The 23,802-nt window shown below is 41.7% G+C and overlaps 2 protein-coding genes across 5 annotated transcripts in view; one reads left to right on the top strand and one right to left on the bottom strand.

Annotated features, from left to right (window-relative positions):
* The window catches only part of nrg2a (neuregulin 2a), a 73,717-nt gene extending 62,856 nt beyond the window's left edge, over positions 1-10,861 (bottom strand). Inside the window, exon 1 of one of the 2 annotated variants that reach the window (XM_035178022.2) lies at positions 9,459-10,861. In XM_035178022.2, the coding sequence (XP_035033913.1) occupies positions 9,459-9,867 (409 nt within the window). In that variant the 5' untranslated portion in view covers positions 9,868-10,861. The remainder of the gene's footprint in view (positions 1-9,458) is intronic. The other variant, XM_035178021.2, reaches the window with a different exon arrangement.
* Positions 10,862-12,335: 1,474 nt separating this feature from the next.
* Positions 12,336-21,110, top strand: puraa (purine-rich element binding protein Aa). Of its 3 annotated transcripts, none has more exons than XM_035178026.2 (4): positions 12,396-12,488; positions 13,134-13,188; positions 13,469-13,559; positions 16,842-21,110. In XM_035178026.2, exon 4 carries the CDS (start codon positions 16,923-16,925, stop codon positions 17,778-17,780), a length of 858 nt encoding a protein of 285 aa, XP_035033917.1. In that variant the 5' UTR covers positions 12,396-12,488; positions 13,134-13,188; positions 13,469-13,559; positions 16,842-16,922; the 3' UTR covers positions 17,781-21,110. The 3 variants fall into 3 exon arrangements, with proteins under 3 accessions (XP_035033919.1, XP_035033917.1, XP_035033918.1); XM_035178027.2 differs by having other exon boundaries at positions 12,413-12,488; positions 13,472-13,559; XM_035178028.2 differs by lacking the exon at positions 13,469-13,559 and having other exon boundaries at positions 12,336-12,488.
* The last annotated feature ends 2,692 nt before the right edge of the window (positions 21,111-23,802 follow it).

Below are 23,802 nucleotides of genomic sequence, written 5' to 3'. Positions count from 1 at the left end.
ACAAATGCAATTCCTCCACCAAACCCACCAGACGTAGTTTATATGTCTGTGTCCTCTCTGGAAAAAAAGGAAAATTCTGTTCAAATAGTTTTGCTGATCCAAAAGCAGCTTTTATCCCACGAATTCAAGCCAGATTAATGGAGATTATCGGTTGTGACATTATGTACTGACTGTAAAACTAATCTGCGTTCACACCACCAGCAGCCGACCCCAAACCTGCTCCTCTGTCTGACGACGGATTTCTGCTGCTTGCAAGCACAGTTTTGCAGCAGTGCTGTAGGCGATGCTGTATATTGACAATTATAGGAAGTAAAAGTGTGATATGTATAAAAAATGCTTCTGTAATCATCAAAGATGGTGACCTGCTTGTCAAATCTCTTGAGATGCAAATGCATGTACTCAATGACCAAATGCTTATTCAAAAATGGCTCTTTGCTCTACTACAAAACAACTTAATAAAACAAATCTTTAAGTCAAACATTAGTACAAAAATAGAACATATTAAATATTGTAACAGATTGGTGAACATTGCACAGTGCATATTAGGCCTTTTATGTTGTGTAAGAAAAAGCATTTCTGCGGATGCCTTTTTGCTGACTGTTATTTTCCAAACCTCCCCAGTCGCAACATTTATAGAGTTATAATTAAATGAAAATCTCAGCAAAACTATTTGAAGTTATGTGGATCACATGTTAAATTTGATATGAAACAACAAGCCTTAAATGGCCTTACACACTACACACTTGTCCTCACCCTTCTTATCCTTCAGAACTTAGAGTAACCCCATTATCCTCCATGAGCCCAGACGTAATTCTGTATTACGGCATAAAAATGTATAATCATCCAAAGCATTGCTTTGGTGTGTGAGCAATCAAAGGGCATGTTAAGCAGACATCCACAACTGTGCAAAACACAGCGTCCGTCACAGCAGAGTGGGTAAACCGCTCACGCAGGACTAAACTGATACTATTTTAGTTTTGTGGTGCAGCACGTTAGGGCAGAATTAGCAGGTGATAACAACTTGGTTTTGTGTCGTGTCTGGAGATTTTCTAGCATCACAAACAGCTCTGTAGTTAATCAAAGGGAGGGGTTTTCCATCAGAAGTGGTGAAGAGGTGGTGATAAGAATATGTACGGTATAATCCAAGGTTTTTTTGTTGGCTTACTGTAGTCTATCATAACACAACTTTGTTTTGACTCTTTCATTTAGTCTTTGAGTATAATCCTGAAAATCTCCAGGCACACAAGTGAAGATCTTAGAATTCCCTTAGTTCAATACGAATCTGAGAGCACTCAAACTAATGTTACTAATGACAAATAAATGAATATTAAATTTGGTATTTTTTAACCACCAAAATGAAAGAGATGATGCTCGTCTTTTTTGGATAATTTTGGACTTTGGCAGGATGACTATGAAACCTTGTCAGACTCCCGTGCTCATGATCTCCTCTGTGACATTATCACATTCTGGATCTATTTGTAAGAGTTCAGCTGGTGTGAAATGCCAGACAAGCTGCTTAGACCTCTCTGGAGGCAGACATTTTGTGTAACTAATAGCCTTAATAATGGCTGCATTCCATTTAGGTGAGTACGTCCCCTGACGTTGTGCACGCGGGCTTATAGCTAACTGGAAGGTCAGAGGAGCCACTGTTGTAATGACCAGTCAAGTAATGGATATCACGTCATGGATGACAGTGATTCCCGATCATAGACTGTATATGAAGATGGACATGACTGCTCCACAAAAGCTCTTGATTGCCACCTGGTGGCTGGCTGCAGCATTAGACATAAATCACGCCTCCTCCATGTTAGTGGATGGGACCTGGACTAAAAAGTAAAAGTACACATCAAATAAATTTGAGGTTATTAATACTATTATTATTTGGTGCTACAAAACTGGGTGAAATGTCAAGATTGACAGCTGAGACTGACTCACGATTGGTCAAGCCTCTGCATCAGCGGGACCTTGCTACCACGGCGCCATTTCCTGATTGCTAAAGTGCAGAGTCTGTCTCTAAATGATCAAGATGTCAGCATTTATATTTGGCTTCATTTCTGGATAGTGGGAGAAGGATGTGATATCCATCTCTATATACAGTCTATGGTCCTTCTCTAAACGCACAGTTAACACCAGCGGTGAAAATGATATGCAGGCATTTGATTGGCAATAATTTGGAAAACAGAGTCCAGAGCTACTATTGTGCCATGACTTAAAGAGTCTCATCTGACCTATTTGAGGACTGAAACCAAAGCAACACTGTATAGGACAGTGAATATATCATCTGAGAAGGTTCACAGTTATTCGTTTGCTGACACATATAAAAAGCAGATAACATGCCAGTTCTGTGTGTCTGTTAGCGTGTTGTGATCCATTTCAGCAAATTTTAACCCTCTACCTTTACGTTCTATGCTCTTTCCAAATTATTGATAATAATTGCATTAAAAAATCTGTATTAACACTGTATTTGTTTGCTATAATCAAACAAAACACTGGTTAGCCTCGGCCAAAGCTCATCATAAATTATGTGTATGCTTTAAAACTTATAAGTTTGAATTTGCCAAAAGCTATAGAGCTTTGCTAGTAGGCTACCGTAAAAAAGATGTATGTGGAAAAATTAATGGGCATAAATATTTAATAACTACCAAAACAGACATTTCTCACCCCACTTTTATATGTGGTTATAAACGAGGTGGTTATGCTACAGATAATGTATATATACGGATTAGTGTTAGATTAGTGTTATGACGGTGGCAGACAGCTTAACCAACAGTAGACTAGATCCTCTTAACAATACACATGAGGTCTCTACCCGGATTATTGCAGGGATGCATTCGTTTCATCTATACAGCATCAGTACATTATATGCACATAATGGGACTGTATAGCATCTGCACGTGTCTATGTATTTGTTTACGCACAAGAAGCAAAATTCCACCGTACAACACACAATAAACACGCTGTAGCTATAATAGTATCAAAATAATTTTAAAGATTAAATACTCAGACAAATAATTACACCGTATGGATTTTTTGAAAATATGATCTAAAACATTTCTAATTTATGAGATGGATTATGTCTGTGAGGCGCTTCCAAGAAAACGCTGAGAAGACCAAAGTAGGAGCAGAAGAGGAGTTTAAATTCCTCACTTCTGTGTAAGTCATCTAACCTCAACAAACATCCCGTATTGTTACGAGCTGCACTGTGCTGTAAAGAATAGATGAATCAGCAGACACTGTAGAAAATTAGACAAACTATTGGCTCAAAAAAATACTGCCACCAAACAACCCACTCAACTTAAGACTGTGAAAAGACAGAGTCTTATTTTGTTTTTCTCTCCGTCACTGTGTGATACCACTAGGCAGCAACAGTCACAAACACCACCTGATGACATCAACCTGATTTAATATGGTTGCAGGGTAAAGCCCAGTGACTGAGAGGCTCCGAGCTCCACACTTACTCCCATCACACATCTGCTTTGTAACAGCTGTGGTATCAACTCTGACCTGATTCAGTAAAACCACAACTCTACAGTGAAACCTGGCCTGTCACTGCAAAAGTGTGACTTAAGTAGAGGATAGACAGAATGGACGCTGTCATAAAAATGGCTTAAAAAAAAAATTCTGCGTCTTAAGAGATGTGGAGAAGAAGTCTGAGTGATTGTGAGAAAGTGCCCTAATAGGACAGGGAAATGAGCTGCCAATTACTGAAAATGGCCATACCCCTTTGTCATACATCTCATAAATATACATCAAGCCATGTTGTCAAAGTAGAGTCGCCGAGTGGATAATCAGCGGGCGGAAAGTCGACATAAATGACCCAGTGAACATGGAAAACGGTCCCCGGAAACATGCAGTGTAACCTCAGTCAAAACAATCCGTGTTTCCTGCTCCGCACACAACATCGCTGACAGTGGAAAACACTTCAATCACACTTATATAAAACAAACACACGCATCCTGTACATGACAATAATCTCAGTGGTGAAAAAAACAATAAATGAGCACCTTTTGTCACAATCAGCGACTGTTTGCCGAATTGCCCTTGAGGGTGCCATTCGGATACAATGACCAACGTGCGGACGCATTGTTGATTCATGCCGCCTCCACCAAACAAATTTGTGGGATAAGCACAGAAGCCAGTAGCCATCAGCAGCTGTCATTCCTATTCTATGTCTAGGCTCTTCTGAGGAACTCTCTCACTTCATGGAAAGATGCATCGCTCGGGGCAGAGTCCCGCCTGTCTACCACCTCAATGCAGCAGCTGCGACCTGCATACACTGGGACTTCACAGTGACAGGCTAGTGATAAGAGTGTGCGTTCACCACAACACTGTTACACTAATTAATGTAAAACAAATCAATGGCCTTAATTAGCAACACAGAAATACTCAAAGAAGTGAGAATTATTTGCCTAAGTAAGGACGTGGACCTTTTTTGTTTTCCCAGTGTTGCACCGATTTGTACTGTCTCACACTCATACAGTGCTCCCACCAGTCTGCATACACCCACACACATGCAACCGCAAAATGAAATTATGTAGGTCTCCTCCATGGAGTCAATGGATAGTCTCAAAGCCAGAGGCCTCACCTACCACATCTGTTTCACGATTCTTGATTCAGGCTGCGCCGCGAGGGACACTACTAACACTATTGTTATGCTAAGCTAAAAGGCAGATGTGACATACTTGAGGTTACAGCAATGTCTGACTGGACTCCAATCAAAAAAATGTCCACTCGCATTAGGACACATCTCATTTTATCTCAGACCCTCAGATGATCTTTAAAAAGTAATAAGTGGCATAAAGCTCAGCACACGATCAACAAAGTTTGGTTCATCCATCCATTATCTTATACCGCTTGTCCTCTGACGATTGAGAGGGGAGCTGGAGCCAATTCAAGCCGATTTGGGGCGAGAGGTGGGGTCCAACCTGGAACAACCACTCACTCTTGCACTCACAACTATGGACAATTTAGAGTCTCCCCTAACATGCATATCTTGGACTGTGGGAGGAAGCCACAGTACCCAGAGAAAACCCACACAGACACGGGGAGAACATTGAAAGACCTCGGCTGAACCACAATTCAAACCTGGAACCTTCTTGCTGTGAGGCACTAGATACTCATACTACAAAGTTGGTAATGATAGATAATCAGGGTATACACATTTTTTGTAGCCCTCTCTGCTCCTGTCATTAAAAAGCATTCAGTGTGTCGATGGATTAGATTCCACTCAGGACAAATGAATGAAAGCATGAGAGTAGAGAAGACGCTCTATTGTTCAGTACTTCCACACCAAGCCTACCAACATGCACCACACACTATTAGGAACGCCTGTACACCTGCTTATCTGTGCAACTATCAGCCAATCGTGTTAAGGCAGCTCAACGCATTAAAAACAATGTTGGTCAGGTGCTTCAGTTAATTTTCACATCAAATATCAGAATGGGGGAAATATGTGATGTCAGTGACCTAGACGATGACATCATTGTTGGTTAGTATTTCTGAAACTGATGTTTTCCAGCCAAAACCAAAAACTTCCAGTAAGCGGCTGTCGTCTGGATGGAAACATCTGTTGATGAGAGAGATCAGAGGAGAGTGACCAGACTGGTTGGAGGTGACAGAATGGACATGTTAACTCCACTCATTATAACTGGTGTGGATTTATAAAGAGTATTTCAGAGACAAAACAATGAGGTGGATGGGCTACAACTAGAAGAAGACCCCCTTCACCATGTTTTACTCCTGTAAGCCAAGGAGAGAAATATGAGACAACACTGAACAAAATAGCACACCCTGCTCTGATGGATGTGTATTTTTGCAGAGGAACGCAGATAATAGGGACAGACTTAGGCATCAATAGATTGAATCCATGGACCCAACCTGCCTTGTGTCAACAGTCCAGGCTGCTGCTGGTGGTGTAATGGCGTGAAGAATGTCTTCTTGGCACACTCTGGGCCTCTTAACACCAATCAATCATTGTTTGAATGTCACAGCCTATCTGAGTAATGTTGATGAATATGTACTTCACAGCCTCTTCCAATGGCTATTTTCCAGCCTGATGATGCAGCAGGTCTCAAAGTAAAAGTCGTCTTAAACTGGTTTCATGATCATGACAGCGAGTTCAGTGTACTTCAGTTGCCTCCCCAGTGACCACATCTGAATCCAATAGAACACCTTCGGGATTTGGTAGAACAGGAAATTGGCAGCGTGAATGTGCAGCTGATTATTCTGCAGACATGATGTGATGCAATCGTGTCAACATGGGGCAGAATCTCAGAGGAGAGTTTCCAGCATCTTGTTGAATCCATGTCACGAAGAACAGAAGCTGTTTAGAGAGCAAAGAGAGGCTCTACTCTGCATTAGTATGGTGTTCCTAGCAACGTGCTGTAGGTTAGTGTACATTCAACCAGCTAAAACAAGGACTAAATACTGTAAAGACAGGGATGGGATCACAGCAGCCATAACACCCGTCGACATGGTGATGTTGCAACCCATGAGAACTCAGTGGTAATTACTAGATTATAACATGGGTAATCACAACTCGTGAATCAGACCAGACTCTTGGCCGTCATAGATATCTCGGCTACACACCTGTACGATTTCATAACTATCTGGCCAGTTGTGATGCTATCGCAGTGACACAATCTGTCCACAGACACACAGACATAAAAACACCAAAGTACTTAAATCCTCCTCTGTGGTAGTTCCTGCTACAGTCTCCAGGACACAGACTTTGCCATGATGACACACTCACACACACACACATGCACACACACACAGGGTGAAAAAAAATACCAGCCAATCTGCTGCGGATGGTAACAAAGTGTGCACTGAGGAATAGGTCATGGCTTTATAATGTCATTTCAGGTGGCTGCAGTCATATACTGAATATAGCCCTCTGTGAAACAAAAGTATGTCAAATATTCATTTTACATACATGTTAAGGCACATTTCTTTTAGAGGTGAAAGTGTTTGATCGTCAGTGACTTGTCACGAAGCAGCACTGGACTTGCTGCTTACAGTCTGTACACTGACTCTTTACAGTACAATAGCCTCAGAGACAATATTAAAGTTTCAGATACGATATAATTTTGACACTGGCAAGAAGTTTGATCCAATTATCCTGCATTCACATTTTTTTTGTGATGCTGCATGTTTGTTGTAATCAGTAAAAACAGTGTATCAGTAAGTCCCAGCTGACTGAGGCCTGACGAAAGGGTGCAGGCGGTGAGCGCTGTTTTTCAGGCGGCCCTTAGGAACCAGAGGACAACAACTGCATCACGTTGTGAGCTGTACAGTATGTACATTCAGTCCCTTGATTCCCACGCTTAGGAGCTTGTGTTCTTCTGCACTACAGGGATTTAAGGCAAGTTTGGGATGTGTGCTGCTGAGTGGGCCTGGACTCAGAGGCTAGGCCCAGGCAAAGCTGCATGTGCACCAGTGAAAGGTTGACAGGGTGGCCAATAAAATATATGCAATAAATACAATGTTTGGGAAAATTAATATGAGGGATAGAGGTAGTCAACACAACATTTGCGACCTTGAGCCACTGCTGAATGACGAAGGGAGCTCAAAGGGATACAAGGATGTCAGGGGACTGACTGTTTATGTGTCTGTATGAGAGGCTAGCTTGAAAATGGTTATGATTGGGGAGAAGAGGAATAATTCCCTCAGTTACAATGGCCCACCAGAGCCACATTAGCTATGTTGCTGGGTACTTTGAACTAGATAAAGATCTACACAGCCTCAGGAAGAGGGTGTGGCAACTCTCTCAGGTAACACTGTGAGGTGGCCGCGCCAGTTCAAGCACACCACTGACAAGCACTGCTAAGTGGCAGAAGAATTCATGGGGGACATTTGGACTGCTAAAGAAACTCGAGAGGTAATAAGGTACATTTTATGTTACCTCTCTAATGGGATGATGAGTTTAGAAGCCAGAGTGAGAGTGGCAAAAACAAGAAGAGAGGGGAGAATTTGTGTCTCATGAGTGCAGGGTAAGTGACTGTAAGGAGGCGGCAGTATAGAACACACATTATGTTCTTGGCCACAACACTTGAGTGGAAGCTCAACTGTGTTAAACATTACAATGGAGGTAAAATATGTTGCGTGTGTTACGTGTGCTCTAATTGGCTCATTACATTTAAAGTGGAAGAAAAGCTACGACTTATTTTGAGCTTGTGCAGGTGCTGACTAGCGTGGGACATTAGCTGTGGACACAAGAAAAGGAGTGGCTCTGTGATAAGATCCTGTTGTTACTTTAATTATAAAGTAGTGGAAACACATTTTACCTGCAGGTGAAGAGCAAGAAAACTTTCTGTGCCATTGAAGGAAATAGATGTGGTGACAAGACACCCCACAGATCTGGTCACTAGACAATACATTGCTCCGTGCATGAATTAAGGTAACCTATTTGTGTGCGGCGTACTGCAGCAACAGTGTGCTGCATTGTACTTAATCAATAGGTTGCAAAGCCTAAACAATATCCTCACCCATCATATTTTAAATTGGGGAATCCTGCAAAAAGCCATGGTGTCAATTTGTTCATTTAACAATATAAATACACTTGAAGATCAGGAGTGACAATAAAAGAGCACCTTACTACAACATAAAATGTACCGGATGTTTAAAATGACTCCCTGAGGGCGACATCTACTGACCACAGTCCATCCCTGAACTTCTTGTGCGTGAATCTTGAAAAAGTGTTGGGTGGTGAAGTTGATTATTTCATATTCTCAACAACCATCTCATAGGTTGTAGGTTAGGACTGTAACACACAGTGCTATGGCCCTCTGCTGGTACAGAGAATATGTGTGAGTACAGGACAGAACCGCAGGCTATGCCAAAGTGTAGGGTATTAAAGCATTAAAGCAGGTCGTGAACCTAAATATAGACCAGGAACCAGTTTGCTTAGGGCACACGTGATACCAGCGATACAGGCCGCTGTCCCTGGTGCTGAAATCGTACCGGGTCCATGAAATGCATGAGGTCTGTATGTTCCCACGAGAAGCAACATGTTGATTAAACAGAAATCTATCTGTGTGTCAGGTCAACGGAGTAAGAGCTGCATCGCGAAGTGTCAATAAAAGGTTAAAAGTATAATGCGGGTTTGCAGGATGCAGATAGTTCGATACACACAAACTGCAATTCCTCACAAGCAACAGTGCGAGGCGCATGTCTGATGCAGTTGAGGGGAGAGAGAATAGCAGAGGGAAAGAGAGAAAGAGAGTTTGATTGATCATGTGGGCTATGGGAGCCTGCGAGAGTTGTCGAAAATTGCTGCATAGACGCCCCTTAGGCACCTTATCTGGCACCCACCGACTCCAAACCATGCTGTGGCCACAATAACCACAATTCAACAGAGCACCTGTTACCAAAAAGCCCTATAAGCAAGGGAGCTGTTATTAGAGCGTTCGTTCTTCCGGGTTTGGACTTCACCGGTGATCCACAATGCATTAACTTACCGCAGTCCAAACACAAGACCTTCCCAACATCCTTTTTAAGGTTCTTCCCATTCGTGTCCAGAGGCGCAAACGATGCCTTGAAAACCAAGGGCTGGTCAGTGGGGTCCATGAAAAAAATGTACTTGTGGTTCTTCTTCACTTTGGTGCACGGCGCCTCGGATCCGAATTCCCCCACGGTGACGAGCTGCTCCCGCTCCAGACCCCCGCTGTTCAGGGGCCAAACATCCAGCACTTTGACATTCACACGGTACGTCTCCGCGGAGACGTTCCCAGGCGTGGACTGCACCTTGCCCTCGATCACCACGGCGGATTTGTAAGCCTGGTCCTGCAGGGAATTCAAACTCGGGGAGTAGCAGGCGAATGAGACCCCGATGACCAGCATGGATAAATGCACTGAATCAAGCCTCATGCCGCCTGCTTTGGCTCGGTGGTCGCTGGTCGCGTTGCGGCAGGGCTCTCTCGGCTGCGGGGCGATGGCGACGGAGCTGGGTTGAATGAAGAGACAGCGAGGAGGCTCCAGTAGCACGGCAGCGCGGCGGCAGACCTTGCATAAGTGTCCATGCCATCGGGATCCGCTGCTTCTTTCGAGTGATTTGCAATGGGTAAAGAGCAGCTTCTGAGACGGGGGGGAAACCGCGGGATGATGCTGGGGGTTCAAATCCAGTCACTGCTCTCCGCTAATAATAATAATAATAATAAGGCATTGTAGATGCAGCCAAGCGAGGAATCGGAGGATTCTCCCCCTTCCAGAAGACGATGCCCCCCTTATGCTGCCATAGTAGCCTTAGAACTGCAAGACGACGCCACTCTTATCTTTGCCCAAAAAATGCAGTGGTGGGGCATCGCTATATGATGCCTTTCCGTATATTCTGCAGCGGAGGGAGAAGACGCAAAATGCTGCAGTGGAGCACAAGTTTGGTCCGCTCGCAAGAACAAAAAGCCACGTTTCATTCCCCTAAAAAAAATAAAACAGTTTTTCTCCTTCCTGATGGGCAGCTCTAGCGCTAATACGCCGCCTTCCACCGCGGCTCTCTCTCCGCCTCCCCCCACTATACAGCCACAGACGGGGAGGAAATAATGCCGATTGCCAAGGGGATCCGTCAACAACAAAAAACAACAACAAAAAAACGCAGGATCGGAGCACCGAGACACGATGGACCAAAAAAAGGTCGATCTACTGTGTGCCAATCACTCCATGGTGTTTTATCAGCGGCGATCTCGCGTTAGAGTGAAATCCTAAATCCATGACTGTCCCTCCTCAAAATCGCATCTTACTGTAGCCGAGGCATCACTCCAAATAAATAAAAAATCAAATCGGTTCACATGCAGCCGCATATATACACACACACTCCGCGGGGCCTGGGAGAAATCATATGGCTGCGATGACTAAGGCTGCGAAAGCTTTCTCACATTCTTCAGGAGACTGTTTTGAATGAGTTTTGCGTCTCATCGCATTAAGTCATGCCCTGCATTCAGGTCACATTCGCTGCTCTGCCTCTGGCAAAAAAACTGATGTTGAAGCTCCGCATCAAATCCATACTGCTAAAAACTAGTAGGAGGTCTGTGTTGGATCCAATGCAGAGAAATGACATAGTTGAATCACTTCAGAGGGAGAAACATCTGGGAAAGTGTGTTTTTAGAAGAATGTGTTCACGTGATAAAGTAGCTCTATAAGGAACTGGACCTAAATAAGATGCATAATATACCATATCAACACGTTTGTTTATCATCTAATGCTATGTTTGTGGGGTTAGGATAGTATTGGTTTGCTTTGGATGGGAATGCGGATGCAGGCTGTTGTACTGACAGTATTCACAAAGAGCGACATCTGCTGACCACTCTATTTGTGACAAATCTGACACATACACACACTTGCTGTAAATCAAGCTACACAAGTACCTATAACTCAGGAAAAGCACGTTTGAACTCAGTCCAACAAAACATGCTCAGTGTGTTCTGAATAATGAGTTTGGGACAATAAATAAATACTTATATCAAATTAACAGGGGGGCCATGAGTCCCAGAACAAATCTTTGTTTTAAGTTTACATAAGAAAATGCACATATACCTGTGAAAACCTGTAAAATGAGGCTACGTTAGTTTCCATGTCCTGCAGAGCTGAAGCAGACCTGGCTGCTCTCCGTGGTGCTGAAAGTTTACAGGGCCTATAAATTAGAACTACAGAGCTGATGTCAGACACAGACACACAAACTGTGTGTGTGTGAGATGAAACCCTAGTCACTGTGACAATAACTGCTCATGTGAGGCGCTGGTTTTACAACAACACAACCTGTTCGCACTTTATTTGGGAAAATGTGCACAAACGCAAACACAAACGGTGCAATAACTATACATACATAATCCATACAGTTAACGTTGTTACTTCATTTGCAACGAATGTCACACTGCACCTTTTAATGTATATAGTGTTAGTTTTGTATTGTATTTGACTTTTGTTTTTAATAGTAATCTCTTTCTACCTCCTTTTATTTTCTATTTGTTTAACTATTGCACCGGTTTCTTCTTGTCCAACACCTTTCATTGTACTGTTGACTCTGTGTTAACTTGCATATGACAAATAAAACTTGAATAGGTTTTGTGCATGGGTGTGACATGCATCCCCTGAGGGATTCAAACATGCTGTGAGTGAGACGTGGCTTGTATCATTCAGTAGAAATACTTATTTAGACGCTCACCTCCATTATATTGCCTAAAATGCTCCCCTGTCTGTTTTTTTTTAACCACCAGGAGGCAAAGCTGCAATTCCCCAATTGCGCCAAGGGGAGGCGCACGTCCGCCGTACGAGTGACTGAGTGCGTGTTGACATCAGAGGTGAAACGTGCGTCGTTGAACTTGTGCGTGTGTCCGTGCCACGACTCGCCGTCTCCTGTCCATCTTGTGGAGGAAGCAGCAGCGGTCCTCTGTGCTGTCTGAGGCCCGATCGCATGCGTCCTCTGCCCCGTCTCTTCTCCAGCGGCTCCCCGGTGAGGCTGTGCGGCGCCGCGGCTGCACACTGAGCGGCCTGGAGCGGTAGGTCACCGCTTGAGGAGGAACCGACGCGTTTCTTTTTGACGTGTCATTGGGGTTGTTACTGTCCTGCGGCCGCTTAAGTGTCTTATAACGCGCAGCGCTGTGCGTGTCATCGCTCTCGCCGAGTTTACAGAGCCATTGCATTGCAGCTTATGTCAGCGTGCACGCGTCTGCTGTGGAAATGAAAACGGTGCACACACAGCTGCATTTGGAGCAGAGCCACATATCGGTGTTGGGGTGCAGACTAAAGACTGTGGGGTGATCAATAAAAATGCTTTTTTGAGCCTGATATGTGCGCTGGACGTGGCCTAAGCATCCGAGCAGATTTAATTTATGTGATTCATATTCAGGATTAGAAATTGGAGAGAAAAACAGAAGAAATGCTGATAGATTAGTTAAAGTGACAGGTTGTGGACTGTCAAACATGCACATAGATAGGGTCTGTATCAGTAAACCAGACAGAAATAGAAACATATAGTCCTACAGGTGAGATATGGAATAAAAATGTGGGATTAAATGACAAATTTAGAATTTTATATTACGGGTTACATAGAAATTAAGTGTCCGACAACAACAAAAAAAGAAGAATTTCTAAATAATATATTTTTCCTATTATTTAAAAAAAATGACTCACCTGTTTTGCAGACTCGCGTGTGTCATATCGCCAGCACCAAGGAGAACCGAAGAGAAAGAGCGGCAGGTGAGCTGCAGCTTTAACTTTGGAAATAAAATAAACAAAGTAACGTAAGTAATCAAATAGACATGTTGACTAAAAAAAAAACTAAACGAGGCGACAATGTAACTACAAGGAAGGTTCCAGACAAAGACGCCATAAAGCGCCAGCATGCCTCAGGCATCTGTGCATCAAAGGCCCGTGTGGTCATCATGCTGCAGAATAATTTCGTTTGGATTAAATAATTTTTTTATGCTTATTTGAATGTTGGTTGTGGGTCATTATGATCACTAACTATTTACTCCAGCAGACAAAAGGTTACTGGATTTTGCCGCACAGGAAGTGATGAATGCTGTGGATCTGATCAGGAGGCCCCTCGACCTTTGAGGGAATATCAGGTATATTTCAATGACTTTATATGAGATAATAAATAAATAAATATAATAAAATGAAAAAAACTAAAACTAAAAAACAACAGAAAATGGATTTCAGGCCTTCATGCTCACCTCGCCTCATTTGCAACTAGTAGTTTCACGTCTTGGTCCAATCCCTACTTTTAACAATATATTTTTCTGATAAATGGATGTCATTTATTTCTAAGAATGTTTATTACAGCAATAGTCGGTAGTATTTCAGTAATAAATTAAATGATTTTACCTTTTTAACATGATAGGCTATTTATTTATTTATTTATTATTGTTTTGGCCTAATAATATACGAGCATGCTGATGAAATAGTTAATTTATCTCTGAATGTCATCAACTTTCTTAGTATCATAGTCTATACTCGTCCATTGGATATTATTTATTATTCCAGTGTCGTATCAATGAATGGTTGAAAGTTATATTTACAAAAGCTTAATCAGTATTATGCATTTCTATGCAAGTGCAAAGCAACATATATAAACATTTTAAATGTGTGTTTTAATATTAAGCTTTATTAATTATTATCTATTAATAAGTATACTATAATAAGAAGCCTATCTAGAGGGAATTTTATAAATATTAAAAGATTGTAATGGTTTAAGTTTCTGGGATTTACAGCCAATGTTATACTGAACTCCACTAAGGCCTTTAAAACAGCCTTTAACACTTTAGAAATGTCCATGTTAAAAAGTAACGTAGTCTTTTATTTATTCTGAATAATGTGGCCAACGTGATAGATCTATTGTCCGTTTAATGCAAAACATTTAATCATTTCCATGTTGTAACAATACATAATGAAATAAAATACCACATATCAAGTTACACAACTGGCCTATATCACAATCGACTTGATTCAAGCTGTATAAAATGTTAAAGACCACAGCTCACATGTTTAAGATGAATATCTGTGAAGTGCATAACGAATATTGACTGAAAGAGCTGAGAGACTTATTAACTTTAAATGCTCTCACATAAACACACACACACATTGAGATCGTCTTTAACATATTTAACCGAAAAAGGAAAGAAGGCGTGTGATGAGTCTTTTTGGGTGCAGCCGAAACGGAGCGTTGTTTCACAATGCTGGTCTTTTTTTTTTTATCGCATTCTCTAATGACTATTTACGTCAACTTTATTGGCTGAAATTATTACCCTTGTTGGCTGGATTATATCTAATCATACAGATAAAAGGCACTTTTACATGCGTAAAAGCTGCTGCTTCAATTACTCGTGTAAAAGCTGCTTTTTCAATACAGAAAAAATACTTTATTTATCATTTTCTTATGCTTGAGGAAGAAATACCAACGTTGACAACGACCCGACATAGTCTACAGGGATTCACAGCAAAATAAAATAATAATTAAAAAAATATACACATATATATACAGTATATCCCATTCTTCAATTACTCTGTAAAGTAAGTATCGCCAGCATGGGGACAGAGACGCCGTGTTTAGCTTATTAAACCATTAGACCTTTTTGGAGCATAAATAAATAAATAAAAATAGAATTGTATGGTGAAAATTCCCATGAGACGTGTCAGCAGCTGTTTGTAGGCTTGTTACTCTTACAGAGTATGTAGACCTACCTTGACATTAGCAGCCTGCTGTGGCCTACACGTGTTTTAGTGGGTTTATCCTTTGCATGTAGGCCTGTCACACTCACATGTTTTAGGATACTAATGCGTGACATGCTGCTGTGAACAAAGCAGCTCTGACATCCGTCACATGCCTTGTCTGGATGTGACAGACAGACAGACAGACAGACAGTAAGACACACAGTAAGACACACAGTAAGACAGACAGACAGACAAACAGACAGTAAGACACACAGTAAGACAGACAAGACACCTCGCACGCTCAGGTCTGGATACCCGAATGACACCTTTTAAATAGACTGGAGACAGAGGTGCAGGACTGCAGTCTTGTAGGCGGCCTATATTATACAGAGATCCTAAAAATCACTACTCGACCTGACTGTCGCACCAAGGCCAAAGATTAAAAATAAGGCGATTGCCTCACGTGAGCGCGCGATCGAGGCACGAGAGCCAACGTCGGGCCGAGCCGGTGTTACATTATTTGGCGCAAGCAGACCTAATGAGCACGGATGGAGTGATTTAGGTCATGTTCAGACCAAGTATAAAGATCCGATCAGAACAGCTCCAAGTTACAACTGGTATTAAAATGCGTCCTTGATCGATTCCTTAAGAAAACTCGGATATATCTCTTTTGAAAGACTTCAAGATGACCACATTGAGGAATGAAACTAAAATAATATAGTCCTATTAAAACGATGCATATTATCGGTTTAAATCCAATGAGAGTCCAGTGGCATGTTGGAAAGTATCCTGATCACTTCTGATCCTATAACACGTTTAACATAAGCAGTCACTGCCCGACATGTAAGACGATACTTCACCTCACTGCCAGGCCAGGTAAGCAGATTTGATTTCAAGATTAAAAACTGTAAAATCGTGTTTGAAAATTAAATAATTATTAATATGTGACAAAATGTAAATATGTATATAAATATATTATAATGGTGTGTCGTTTCAGTCAATTACATGACCTTAATGCTAAACTCAAGGTTATGGTGGACTAGTCTTGTTTTGTAAACTTTGTATAATAAAGTTTATAAATTAAAAACCAAGTGATCTGCTGCGGATCCTGTGCCACTTTGTGTGCAGCCCTGTAAATGGGCACATCAATTTTTCTTATTGCCTATTAACACTGTTTTGTTGCTAGTATTTATAGAATGCAATTGAATGTTCTTTTAAAAATATATATTTGTACATATTTAGTTTGATTGGCTAAATATGTGAAAGTTTAAGAACGCGTGGGACCATTTCTGACCTGCAAAATCAATGACTTTGGCCCAAATTAAAAAATTAGGTCATTTTACCACAGCTTTGTTTTACATAGTTTTTAAAACAATCAGCACATTAAAGAATCAAAGCACATGACGTGTTAATTATGGATAAATTATATATATTTTGTATCTTTTTGAACTAAAACACAAGTTAAGCTACAGGGTCTCTCCAGGAAGTAAAACACTCCATGGTTTCCAGACGCTGGGCCCCATGAATGTGGACTAAACCTGGGTGCAGAGGTGCAGATCTCTTCAGAACAATGGTTCCATTTAAATCAAACCATGTTAACTTGTGACGCGGCCCCGTGTTGAGTAAATCCCGTGAAAAACCCTCCGTCTCTCTGCATTGAAACGTTTCCCTCGCGTTTTTCATACCTCTCTGTGCAGATCTCGCGAGAGCGGCGGTGCTCGCAGTGGCTGTGCCGTGGCTTTGCAGCAGACAGAGGGAGAAGGCAGGCAGGCAGCATCATGGCGGACAGAGACAGTGGAAGTGAGCAGGGAGGAGCAGCCACGGGCCCAGGCTTCGGCTCCATGCACCTGGCGACCGGAGGGGCGGGCTCGGCTACCGGCCTCCAGCACGAGACCCAGGAGCTGGCGTCGAAGCGGGTTGACATCCAGAACAAGCGCTTCTATCTGGACGTGAAGCAGAACGCGAAGGGCCGCTTCTTGAAGATAGCAGAAGTCGGGGCCGGTGGAAACAAGAGCCGCCTCACTCTCTCCATGTCCGTGGCGGTCGAGTTCCGTGACTACTTGGGGGACTTCATCGAACACTATGCCCAGCTGGGTCCCAGCAACCCGGGCTTGGTCCAAGACGAGCCCCGGCGAGCGCTGAAGAGCGAGTTCTTGGTGCGGGAGAATCGGAAATACTACATGGATCTGAAAGAGAACCAGAGGGGACGGTTCCTGAGGATTCGGCAGACCGTTAACCGGGGGCCCGGTTTGGGATCCACGCAAGGCCAGACCATCGCTCTCCCTGCCCAGGGACTTATTGAGTTTCGTGACGCTTTGGCTAAACTTATTGACGATTACGGTGTAGAGGACGAACCTGCGGAGTTGCCCGAAGGGTCGTCATTGACTGTGGACAACAAGCGGTTCTTCTTCGACGTCGGATCCAATAAGTATGGTGTGTTCATGAGGGTAAGCGAGGTGAAGCCCACGTACCGCAACTCGATCACGGTGCCCTACAAAGTGTGGTCCAAATTTGGGAATACTTTCAGTAAATATGCCGATGAGATGAAGAAGATCCAGGAGAAACAGCGGGAGAAAAGGGCAAGCGAGCTGCAGCAACAAGAGGAGATGCAGGCGGACGATGGAGACGAGGATTGATATAGAGAGCAACAGAAGAAGAAAAGATGCAAGAGTAATGAAAAATAACAAGAGAAATATAATTAAGAACTCTACTGTATAAAGAAAGAAATCTAAAGATTTAACTGTAATGGTTTAACTCCAAGGGAGCATCACCCACAATATAAGAAACCTCCACAACCTGACAGTTATGACATGTTGTCACTCATCGCTGGATGTTACCCCACTTATCCACCATTAATACAGTTAACAGGCTGCTAAACAAAGTAATAACATTATATTTGAACATTGTTTCCTACTTGACAAACAATATTGAACTGAGTGTTTATTTCCCTTATTAACAGAACTTTTGTACCGTTAAAGTTATTGTAAAAAAAAAAAAAAGTGTTTGCAATGTTCAAATGGAATTATTGCCTAGTTCCGATGAAAAAAGTTTCCTTTTCATGTGAGCTAATGACTTCAGCACAAATCAGACGTTTTAATTTTTGAACCAAATTTCAAAAAAGACTTTGTAAAAGGTTGTCACATGCCATCCTATTAACCTTTACCTGTGAGTAGAGATGTGTTTACACATGAATCATACGAGGGCTAGGCCTGCTTCGGAAACTGGTTAGATGTATGTATTAAAAGGAATATGTAGGCATTTTCATTAAATGAAATAAGTGCTCTATTTGTTGTGCAATATGCATTGCATAAAAATCTAAAATATATTGAACTGGTCAATGGTTCCAGATATGATGACATTTGCCAGAGGCATTCAAAGAAATATTAATATTGTAATTTTTGTTTCAGTTGAAATTGTTGCCATGCAGATGGGTATATTATAGACTACCTTTGTGTCTCGTTGTCAATGCAATGTATTCATTTTAAAGGTACTAAATGTGTATTTGATAGAGGAAGTGCAGTGACAACATGTAGCAAATGGCCCGAGTTGCAGATAATAAGACAAACACCCCATTCATGCTGTGTTGATTGGTTTCGTGGTCTGGAGAAAAAAGGCTAAATTTCCGCAGCGCGTCATTGGTTAGTAAGTCCGAAACAAACATTTTGTGATGTTGTTCAGTCATAAAAGTCTATATGGTGCCAAGGAGTGCTGTTGCTGCATGTTAATCTGCACTAAAATAGATTTCGTTGGTCTCCCAAAATATTGGCTCAAGGACCCTTCTAATTGTATCTTTATCTGCCTATATTGTATGAATCTTGAGTTCGAGTGCTGGGTGATTCCCTCCAAAGGCTTGGTGTAGTTGTAGTGGAAGTTTTTTCGAGGAGTGATCTCGCAAACTGTTATTACAATATCACCATCACACTATGAGGAGGGACATTGAGAAGAACACCTGGATAAGCCAACGCCTGCCTGTTGAAAAACGTCCAGTTGTGTGTCCGTGGATGTGCCCATCCCTACAAATTTAAAATCTGATGGGGTGAAGCTCAGTGGGGCTGCTTTGGATACATTCTCATAGCTCTACTTTGGATTTGTAAGCCCAAATATCTACCTGGGGGTGATGAGATTCTGTTTTGGTCTAATTGTAAATATTTGGGCTGCCACACGGAAAACAACTGGTTCCAAACCAGTTCAGTCGCATCTCATAGATGTGTGATAGCAGTTTTATAAACTCCAGAGAAACTGGCATCAATCAGATTAAGTCAGATTTACCTCAGCATCGAATACAATGACTGCTCCCGTGTTTAGATTGACTGGAAACCAGCAAACTAGACTGTCCTTGACCACCTATTTTTGGAGCTTCTGGTACAGACTAAAAGAGACCTGATTGGGAGCATCCTCTTCAGCATATAAACAACCTGGTGCCTTACACACTCTGCATGCTTACACGCTGGCCTGGTGCTTTGGATCGCAGTTTGGCTTCTTTTTGTCATCGTTTCTTCTCTCTTCCATTTTTTTGTGTCTCAGCCCCCTTGTGTGCTAGCGCACGCCTCGTGGTGCTAAAAGGGTTTGTTAAAAATCCTTGTAAAAAACAAAACAAAAAAAGAAGCAGAATTCTTAACTTTTTCTGCTACCTTCCTTCTTTCCTAATGTCATTGCCATCCCCGTTTCCCAGCCATCCAGGCATCGGCCTACATGTAAACATGGAAGCGGGTGGTCACCTAGATGCAAGATGATGCAGAAGAGTTGGCTCTTTACTAGCCGAGCGCGTTAACAGGGAGAGCAGGGGCAGATGGGCAACATCGTTCGTGGGTTAAAATGTTATAAATTGATATTGGTGAGCCCCCCCCCCCTTTCTTGAAATGCTAGTTTTATGGCTTGGGTAGTTATGTGTAAGTTGTAAGTTGCTCAATTAATGGGGAGTAGCAAGCATGTTTTGTTTTTGTTTTTAATGTAGTTTTACCTTTCAGCATTATTCCACATTATTTGTAATTTTGGAATGTTTCTGCCCACAAAAAAAATACCTATTTTTTCTGTGCAACATTTCATCACTGTGTGCAATATCGTATGTGCCAATGGTGGCAATATATGTATATCAATTAAATATATGATTACTATTTGAAAGCATGTGGCTGAATTCCATGTTTATTTCTCATGAAGGAGTTGTATGCCTTTATTTGCACTCAAAGCTCCATCCTGGAGGAAAATATATAGTAAACCAAGGTCTTAGTAGCCTGTGGGGTCGAGCAGTTCACATCAGTTCTTCAACTTGAAATAGAGCAATGTCACTGCAAGTATGCCTCTCCCTCAGAAAAGCGTGAACTTGGCTTATTGTTGAAAGTAGACTATAAACACAATTAAGTTTTTGTGAAAAAGGAAAACTTAAATAATCTCCATTTTAGCTTTAAGCTAAGATACGGTGCTTCAGTCCAATCCTCATTAAGGTGTATGGTGAACTGTCTTCAGTGGTTGTTGTGTCTAGCACTTTGCTTCTCCCAGGTTAATGAAATGCCTGACCAATACTTGTTTAAATATGATCTCAACAAAGAATGTTACTCTCTCTTATGTTGCCTCTTTTTAAAAGGGCGTATTTGATTTTCTCGTTTGGTTTTTGATGCATCAAATATAATTTATGTACATTTGACAAATTTTAAAATAAATTTAATTTACCCATAAGGGAAAAATCTACATTCAAAACCTATGTGTTTTTCATGCTTAATTTTCTTGTTGGAAAAGAAAACAACTTCCCAAAATGTCTATTATTCATGGGTGAAAAGTCTGTTTAATGTTGTATAAAATGTCTGACTCTACATTTGCAATGATGCTAATAACAAAAGCTTAATTTTACAGCCTTTTAAAATGCAAACATTGCAATGACAAGTACCTGATGATTCATGTCTTAGAGATTTTTACATCAGTACTGTATGTGTAATACTAGGCTGTAAAATAAAGCATTACTTTGGTCTCTACACGTCCTGACTACGCAGTTTGTGATCATCTGTATGTAACGATTGCTCTTCTGAGAGCTTAGGTAACCAGAGTTTATCGATCATGACCCAACACGACCTGTGTCTTGTAATTTTGTGGATATTTCCATTTTTTTTATAAAGGTATTATGTCTATAGCCATCTAGAAGGTTCTAGTCACATTTTTTTTTTCATATATTACTAAAACTGCATGATGTGAATTATTGTAAATATAGAAAATAGGCCTTATCATTCACCAGATCACCAGCAGCTGCTGTTGCCAGGGCGATCTACACAGAGGATGTTCAATTACTTTAAACTGGCCTGTACCTTCCTCCTCGACCTCCCATACCAGAGGAAACCACATTATTGAAAAGTCATTCACTTTACGGGGGGGTTGGACTTCAGGGTCTGGATGTGCTCAAAGGTTATTTCTGCAGAAACTGTGTATGTTCAGGTTTTGTTGTGCGGTAGATCTCAGGTCTTTCGGTCTATTGTGCCCCGTGTCGACCAGGATGGAGGATTAAGAGTTGCCCAGATACCAGGACTGGTTTCGACCACCGTTGGAAGTACAATGCATCATGGCTATTAATTACATTCACTCAAACCTCTAATTGTGTTAACTTTTGGTTTAAAGCTATAGAGATCCATTTATTTTTGATCTTCATAGTTTAGTCATTAGCACAATGGCAACAACTGCTTGGAGGAATGCTGCTGGGGAAGATTCATCTAACAGGTTTGGTCTGATCTTCTTCGCTGAGGGAACACCACTTGATCAAATTCATTTCTTAATTGCTGCTGCAACATGGTCATCATCCCCCCCAGCACTCCCTGACAGAAATGAATATCATGGGCAGCTTGTTGCTATGTACAACATCCGGACACTTCTGTGAGCGACCGCCTCTGTGCATGTTTATCTGCGGCGTGCTGCCGCTGCTGCTGAGCCGTTCACAACCATGAGGTGGCACAATATGTTAAGAAATGCCGCCTTTGCTTTAACCTTGCCTCCATTTGTGTTCTACTTTGCAGTTTAGTGCTGTGTCCTGAAGCAGTTAAGCACAGGCTTTAGGTGGTGACGTAATGCAAGGCAGGCCTCTCTGGTGTTTGGCCACTAGAGCGTGCTCTTTACCTAAAAATGACGGGCACATGGGCAAGAGAGAAAAGCAAAGGCGTCTCAGGGGAGAAACCTCCTTTGTCCTCAATGTGGGAGAATTAGCGACAAACAGGGTAAAGTAAACAGGCACTTAGATCAATGCCACAGTGCACATGGTTTAACAGAGCCTCTAGTGATGTAGAATATGTACCTGCAAGAATCACTACATATCATTTAGGCCACAATTCATATTTCATAGCTTGAACCTTTGATTGTAATGTTTAAATCAACAGTCCAGTAATATTTGCACCACCTGAACTCGGGTTTGGATGTCACAGTACCCAGGTAGTCATTAAGACGTCATTCAAATTTCAGTCATCATTGAAATGGAGAAGACACAAGAACATGTGTGTGCAGGGACACATTTCGCAAGAATTTTTCATACTCTGCTAATTGTGCAATAATTATTTTAATGCACACAGCACTATTCAAGAGTTTTCTCCACTTCAGATGTTTGGATCAATATCCTGCAGCACCAGCAGGGTGGAGTCTGACTGGTCTCAGCCTAACACAGTGACCCACTTAATGTTTTTTGCATGGTTCTGTACAGAGTTGTGGGATGTTACAAGGTACATTTACTTCATTGCTGTACTTAAGCAAATGTTTCATGTATCTTTACTTAAATAGGTTAATTTGTAAGTAATCTGTACTTTCTACTCTACTAAATTTTTACAATGTACTGCCTTTATATGTTCACATTGTTTTTATAAATATTTTTTAAGTAATCAGTAAGGAGAGGAGAATTGGTCCACTGATCCAATCAGAATGAGCAGGTGACAGTGGACCCCGCCCCCTGCAGCAGCCGCCTCACTGGTGAGGAAACACATGAAATGGATTTGGAAGAGGCCACTGCTGAGACTCATGTGACATAAAACAATGGAAGTGTTTTCATCATCTGCAGCACTCTTTATTAGAGTCTGTAGGCTTCTGTTCTTGTATTAAACAGAATATACAGGTGGTAGACTGCTGCATTAGGGAATAGGTTATACACTCAGCAAGTACTTTTACTACTTTGAGTATATTTAAAAGCAAGAACATTCTTACCTTCACTGGAGTGGACACGTTTTTGTGTTGTACTTAATGTACATTCACTTAAGTACATTATTTTGTCTATTGTGTATGTATATTGTATGTGTACTGTATGTGCTATGTTTGAGTACTTCCTCCACCACTGACTGTGTATACTTATACAGCTGCAGGTTGTGTCTATAAGTGATAGTTCTGTCCCAATTGTTCTACTTAAGCTATTTTTACATTCACTGCTGGGGAAGAGTTTTAGGAGTAAAGCTTGGAAGTTTAAAGTTAGGATCTCTCTCTCCCCGCCTCTCTCTCTCTCTCTCTCTCTCTCTCTCTCTCTCTCTCTCTCTCTTTTATAACCTCTTCAGTGTGTGATGTCAACTTGTGAATTGCTCTCTTCCTGTTCCTTAAATTAAGTGTGTGTGTGTGTTTGACAGAAGGAGAGAGAGAGTGTTTGTAAGTGTGTGTGAGAGAGAGAGGGAGGGAGTGAGATTATGGAATGCTGTGATGTCATCAGCCCAGTCA

This window comes from Hippoglossus stenolepis, chromosome 15 (genome assembly GCF_022539355.2).
Source record: "Hippoglossus stenolepis isolate QCI-W04-F060 chromosome 15, HSTE1.2, whole genome shotgun sequence".
Lineage (NCBI taxonomy): Eukaryota > Metazoa > Chordata > Actinopteri > Pleuronectiformes > Pleuronectidae > Hippoglossus > Hippoglossus stenolepis.
Note: the sequence above shows the minus strand (reverse complement) of the source record. Positions and strands in the feature narration are given on the sequence as shown.

Excerpts from the sequence above, each read along its gene's own strand:
- puraa (XM_035178028.2), top strand. The coding sequence starts at position 16,923 with ATGGCGGACAGAGACAGTGGAAGTGAGCAGGGAGGAGCAGCCACGGGC.